The sequence below is a fragment of the Dipodomys ordii genome, unplaced genomic scaffold, assembly GCF_000151885.1.
Source record: "Dipodomys ordii isolate 6190 unplaced genomic scaffold, Dord_2.0 Scaffold64, whole genome shotgun sequence".
Taxonomy (NCBI): domain Eukaryota; kingdom Metazoa; phylum Chordata; class Mammalia; order Rodentia; family Heteromyidae; genus Dipodomys; species Dipodomys ordii.
The window spans coordinates 7,581,093-7,588,025 of NW_012267280.1; the positions used below are offsets into that span (position 1 = coordinate 7,581,093).

General features: G+C 49.5%; 1 protein-coding gene across 3 annotated transcripts in view; it reads right to left on the reverse strand.

The window, feature by feature from the left end:
• Positions 1–3,160, reverse strand: part of Carkd (carbohydrate kinase domain containing) — a 14,406-nt gene extending 11,246 nt beyond the window's left edge. For 2 of the 3 annotated variants that reach the window (XM_013022884.1, XM_013022883.1), the window contains exon 1: positions 2,729–2,834. In XM_013022884.1, coding sequence (XP_012878338.1) covers positions 2,729–2,813 — 85 coding nt within the window. In that variant the 5' untranslated portion in view covers positions 2,814–2,834. The other variant, XM_013022885.1, reaches the window with a different exon arrangement.
• Between the last annotated feature and the right edge of the window lie 3,773 nt (positions 3,161–6,933).

A 6,933-nucleotide genomic window follows, 5' to 3' on the forward strand; every position in this document is an offset into this window, starting at 1 on the left:
CGGCTTTTTTCTTTTTGCTTATGTGGTGCTGAGGAATCGAACCCAGGGCCTTGAGCATGCAAGGCAAGCGCTCTACCACTGAGCCACCTTCCCAGCCCAATATAGCACTTCTTAACAGCAAATGTGACACAGAAGAATAACTTCATCATCTTGACTTGCCCTTAAGTAGCTAGGATTCAATGGCTGTTCTAGGTTCCTTAGAGTGCATACTTCACTACAGGCAGCCACGCCTACAGTGTCCTTAAAACTCAGGTGATTTCCTTGTGTTACAGACGCCAGACATGCTGGTTTCAAGAAGTCCACAGACAGTGAAGACTTACTGAAATGTTAGTTTGGAAAGAATTTCCAGGCTAGCCTAGGCAAAAAGCAAGACCCCATCACAAAAGTGACAAGCAAAAAGGGCCTGCGGGTGAGTCAGTGACAGAACAAGCAGGGTGTTCTGAGTTCAAACCCTAAGACCCCCCCCCAAAAAAGCATATATAATTGGCAGCAGCATTTTGTAATGTTAACTGCCGTTCCCTGTGGGGCTGTGCAGTCTTTCCAGCATCCTGACCCCACAGGAGTACAGGCTAGAAGGGACATGGTCAGCACCCTCCTCTTCTCTGCCCACACAGTAGGCAGCTCCCCAACTCCACGTCTCCACCGGATGGAGGAGGGGTCAGGGTCTCCATACAAGAGACCTAACTCCCAGTTACTACAACAAAAACTGGCACACAATGAGACACTCAATGTTTGATGGTTTTCACAGCAATGGAAACTGAGTCTCAGAGAGAGACTTGATACCACAGTTCCTAAGTGGCAAACCAGGCCTCACACCTGAGAGCTGAGATCTGGAGGATCACAGATCAAGGCCAGCCAAAGCCAACAAGTTTGCTAGACTCTATCTCCAAAATAAGTGGGGACAGAGGTATAGTCCATGAAGTGGAGTGCCAGGACCTCAGTGTGAACCTTGAACTGAGGCACACCTCACACTGGAACATGCCAGCTCCCAAACTGTTTTTTGATTTGTTTTTCTGATGGAAGGAGGGTTTGAACTCAGGGACGCACATTTACTAAGCAGGCACTCTACAACTCCAGACCCAGATCCAGCCCTCTGGTTGTGCTTTGCACTCACCAAAAGACCAACTGCATTCAGTTGCACCATTCTATCAAAACACTACTGTTTGAAGGCAAAACAAAGTTTTCAAGTTGGGCACAACTGGCTAATGCCCATAATCCTAGCTACTCAGGAGGAAGCTAGCCTAGGCAGAAAAGCCAGGGAGACTCCACCTTTAACCGGCCAAATTTTGGGCTGGAGACATGGCTAAAGTGGTACAGGGCCAGCTATGAGCAAGAAAGCTGAGTTTTGAGGTCAGGGGTTCAAGACCAAAGAGCAATACATATATCCTTTCTTTTGTGCATGTGCCAATACTAGAGCCTGAACTTGAGAACTGGGTGCTATCCCTTAGCTTCTTCCACTAATGCAGGCACTCTACCACTTGAGCCACATCTCTACTTCCCACTTTTTGCTGGTTAATTGAAGATTAAGAGTCTCATAAACTTTCCTACTTGGGCTGATTCTCAGATCTTAGCCCCTTACTAGCTAGGATTACAGATGGGAGCCACAGGTGCCTGGCAAACAAAACTTTCAACCTCCACCAACCAAAACAAAATTCACACTATTTAAACTTTGTTGAAAGAGATACTCTCAAGAAGTATGGCATTTCGCTTTTTACCTATAAATGTATGAATACAAAGTCCAAACCACAACCAGTATTCTGCCCCAATCATGCGTAACTTGTGAGCTGAAATTCTCTAAAGGAGCCTCTTCTACATGACTGTGTGGAGGACCAGAACATCACGGTTGTGGAAATACCGAATGTTACACAGTGGAAGCCAAAAGATGCTTTAGCATGTACTTTAACTGGCTAACCCAATGCTCCCATGACTATTAGGCAAGCTTCTCTTATCCTGAACACTAAGCTTAGTAGCCCTCACGTGTCCACTAACCCGAAGGCTAACACTGCTACAAGAAGCCACATGAAACCCACAGAAGAGGTCTTCTAGATTTGCTGTGGCCCGCCTACCTGATGTCCTCCCCTAATGTAACACCGAGTGTATTCCCGTAGGACATTTTGTTCTGAAACTGTGAAGTTCGCATCACCTCTTCCTGGGGAATGTCGTCCAGGTAACAGGAGTGCCCTTGAGGCCACCGATCACTCAGCCGGGCAAAATGCTTTTGTTAGCAAACTTCCAAAGAAGGTCACGCACATTTCCCAACACTTCGTGACAGACTGAGCTTCGGAGCTGGCTTCTTGTCACAGCCACTTGGCTTTACCCAACATCACCCAGCTGAATATGAACGCCAGAGTCCACAGGATCAAAGGCTCTGACGAGGGGATACCCGGAAATGCAAACGCTGAAAGTTACCCGGTCTCCAAGGCAATTCCAAGTCTAGGAACACAAGTCACAGCTGTTTGGGTTTTTAAGGAATGAGGCTGGGGAAGACTTAACCCTGTTTTCCTGTGCCATAGCGCTTCAGATGAATGCAAACTACAAGCCAGTGTGTGACAGTAACTCCTGAACGACATGACAGCGTAACGCGGAGACGGCTTCACAGATGCGAAGCTCAGGACTCCGGGAGCCGCAGGATCGGCCTCCCCGGCCTTTCCGGCCTCCCGCTCCCCACGGGCGGCGGCCCGCGAGGCCCCGGCTCCCCAAGGTCCCGAGCCCGCCCGCAGCCCGGTACCTGAGCGCAGCGGCGGCCCGTAGAGTGCGATGGCGGCGGAGAGAAGCGCCAGCGCGGCTGTCACGGCGACCTCGCGGCCGGCCATCCGCGGGAAGGAGGGTCTCGAACTTACCTCGCTCGCAGACCAGGGTTGCCACCCAGCCGAGTCCCATAGCTTCCGGCGGCCTTCCGGGTTCCCGGCGGCCTCGCGATTCCGCCGGAAGTGGGACACGGCTTCCTCCGGGAGCGCAGTCAGGAGGCTCTCTCCTTCCGCCGGAAGCGCGTCCGTCCGTCTTTCCGCTGTACCAGCCGTCCCGTTGCCGCCTCCTCCACTAGCCCCAGGGCCCCTCTCTGGGATATCCCTGCCAGCCCCGCCCCGCCTCCCGAGGCCGCGCCCTTGCCTCAGCCCAAGTCTGGGCCGCTGGACGCTCCCGCCAGGCTCCTGCGCGGAGGGACGCGGCCGCCGGAACCGCAGCCATTAGGCCCGGGTTCCGACATCCCGGCAACCCCTGCGCCGCGGTCTGAACCACAGGCGTTTGGGCCTGTTTCCGGTTTCCCGGCGTGCCAAGCGGCGCCTCCGGAAGTGGGCGTCTAACTTTCTGCAGTCCTGACTCCGGCGCTCGTCTCACCCTTGTCCAGTTTGTGCCAATAACAGGCAGCTCCAGAGATTGACCAGTGCGAAGGCCAATCAGTCCTCGGCCCAGCTCTGTTCACAAAGTAACTGCACCAAGATAGGCTGTAAGGGTTCGGGACTTGGTGGTTTGGCCTGCCATGTTTGAGCCTTGGGCTCTAAAGGAAATGGTTGGTTTCGAAGGATGCCCTGTTATTAAGCTGCTGGTAGCAGAAGTCCTGTAGGCGTTGGAGCTCTGAGGACAGCATTGTGCCGATCCAGTCGGTGTGTGCCTTCCCTGCTTCCCGGGCGGGCGTCCCCGGGCCGGTTTCCCCGTGAGCTTCAAACCTGTGAGGCCGGGCCCCCACCTCCACCCCGCTCAGCGTCTGAGACCAGCTCCCCGTCCGCTCTGCCAGGGCCACCCCGTGGTTGAAGGCGCCAGATCTGGGCACAACCTCACTTGGCTTTTTCTCCGCTTGGGTCTGGATGGGTGGAGTGCGAATCCCCGCACAGAACGTCTTAAGAAAATCATGCTTGAGAGAGAGGGGCCGAGATCGAATGGGATGCGTTGACTACCTAAGATGGCGCGATGGAATCCCCCCGTGTATAATAACGTGTAATAAACTAAACTAAGTCTGCTTGTGATAGCAAAACGCGTTAGCCCGGCGCTGATGGCTCATGCTTGTCTGTAATCCTAGTTACCAAGCAGGCTGAGATCTGAGGATCGAAGTTTAAAGCCCACTCCGGCAGTCAAGTCCATGAGACTCATCTCCAGTTAACCAGCAAAAAGCTGAAAGTGGAGCTGTGGTTTAAGTGATAGAGCACCAGTTTACAGGAAAAGCTAAGGGACAGAGCCCAGACCCTGTGTTCAAGCCCCAGTACTGGCACACAAGCGCACACACAAACCAAATTCATGAGCACTAAAAAAAGAGTTCTGTGCTATATTTGTGATTTTCCCTGTAGTGTTCCGTTGTGGTTTTAACATCATCTTTTAAGTAAAAAAAGTTTGGAGCCGTGCGCTGGTGGCTCACGCTTGTAATCCTAGCTACTCAGGAGGCTGAGATCTGAGGATCGCCGTTCAAAGCCAGCCCGGGCTTTGACCAAAAAAAAAAAAAAGTTTGGGTGTTCCCCTCACTTATTTTCCAGTTCAGTAGGTTAGAAAGGGAATTATTTTGTCCTTAAATCTTTGGTAGAATCCATCAAAGTTTTTTTTTTTTTGGTGGGGGTTATTTATTTATTTATTTGGTCAGTCTTGGGGCTTGAACCCTGGGCTTGGGTGCTGTCCCTGTGCTCTTCAGCTCAAGGCAAGTGCTCTACCGCTTGAGCCACAGAGCCACTTCTGGTTTTCTAGTGGTTTATTGGAGATAAGAGTCTCATGGACTTTCCTGCCATCCAGGGCTGGCTTTGAACCAAGATCCTCAGATCTCAGCCTCCTGAGTAGCTAGGATTACAGGTGTGAGCCACCAGCGCCTGGCTGGGGGAGGGGGTATTATTTTTTTAACTCACTTCATTAATGATTACAAAGCTCTTCATGCCACTCAGTCTTCCTAAGTGAACTTTGGCATCTTAAGTCCAATAAGACTTGGTCTGTAACCAAATACCAGTGGCTCATACTTGTAATCCTACCTACTCAGGAGGCTAAGACCTGGAAAATCCTGGAGGAGCTTGTTTTGAAGCCAGCCTGGGCAGAAAAGTCTGTGAGACAACATCTCCAATTAACAAAAAGCTGGAGGCATGGTTCAAGTTGTAGAGCCCAAGCTGAGTGGGACTGTGAGGTCTTGAGTCCAAGCCTGGGTACCAACACTAAAAAGGAATTACTCTACTTCCTTTAGTCTGTCACATTGACCAATATAGCTTACTCCAAATTGTTCCCTATAAGCTTGTAACATTACAGGACTTGTTTCTGTTTTTCTATTTGTCTTAATTTTGGTAATTTGTCTTCCTGTATTGCTCATCCAAATATTTCACTACTGATCAATCAGCTTTTGGTTCTATTTGTTATACCAATTTATAATTTGATCTTTCTTTTTAATTTGTTGGTACTAGAGTTTGAATTCAGGGCCTAATTATTGCTACACTGGCTCCATTCTGATGAGTCTAGCCTCCAGCCCTACTTTTCACTAGTTATTTCTAAGATAGGATCTGGTTTCCTGCCTGGACACGCACCTGAGTCATGATTCACCTACTTTTAGGCTTTGCCATCACTGGGATCTCAGGCCTGGTCTTTCATGGAAATGTATTCTCACAGGCTTGTCTGCTTGGCTAGCCTGTAACTATGATCTTTCCAATCTCAGCCCCTAGCATAATTTGAGATATCAGACATACACTCTTCTTCCCAGCTATGAATTGGGAAGGGATCTTGAAAACTTTTCTGCCTAGGCTGGCTTTGATCCTCAATGCTCTTATCCTCACCCTCCCAAGGAGTTAGGATTACATGTGTGAGTCACTGGCTCCTGGCTTAAATATTCTTATTTAGTGCTATGTTTCCCTCCTGCTCACTTTGATTTATTTTTACTTTTTTAGTTCTTGAAAATGAACTCTATCACTGTCTACAAACTTTCTCTTCTCAGTTGAGCATTAATGAGATGGTCTGTAGGCAGTCATGTGTCATTTGGAAGGTCCACACACAGCAGTGTGTCAATCAGATAGTCTGTAGGCAGCAGTGGTTGGTTGCCTTTCCTTACTTCTCTGCTGTTGAGTGAGGAGACAGTTGACCCACGTGCACTTAGACAAGTAATGCTTACATAGCACAAGCAAGCTCAGCATAGTTCAGGTCCCTCTTTCAAACAATGATAGAGAAACAACAGAAGACAGATGACAGGCAACATAAGTGGCTGGGCACTCCATGGCTAGGGAGCGATGACATGCTGCAGCCAAGTAATTCCATATTCTGCAGTCGTACTCTAATGAAGGAGGCACAAGGTAGAAATGTCCACACCAGAGAGGTAGATGAGAAGTGCTTCCTGTCAGCCTTTCTCAAAGTGCGGTGACAGCTTAGAAGTCCCTTGGCAGCACTCCCTTGCGGCACTGTCCAGCTCCCTATGTTCTGGAAGGGTCCTTTGACATTCCGCATGGCTTAGGTTAGCCTGCATGCAAGTCTGGCTGTGGGGCCTGGGGTGTCGTGATCAGTTCTCTTTTCACAGGTATTAGGAGCTTCCTGCCTGCCGGTCAGCTCACCGATTGGCTTGTACATGCATTTCCAGGTACCTGCAGGCTCAGTGTTGAGGAGCTTTCTCTGCCATCCGGCCTGTTCACGCATGCATCTCCAACGCCATCTTTTTGCAAACCCATTCTTCATGAAAGTGACTCACTGACCCCTGATGCCTTATGCAGAAGCATTTTCTATTAGAATCCCCAACGTCTATGAATCAGACTCCCATCATTTACCCATCATTGTCGTCTGTCATTTATCAACTAGTTATTTTTCCTGATTTAAAAATATCTCATTTAAAATTTCACCAGAGAGCCTTTCTTTCTTTTCTTTTCTTTTTTTTTTGTCAGTAGTGGGACTTGAACTCTGGATCTGGGCGCTGTCCCTCAGCTCTTCAGCTCAAGATGAGTACTCTACCACCTGAGCCACAGCGCTACTTCTGGTTTTCTGGTGGTTTATTGGAGA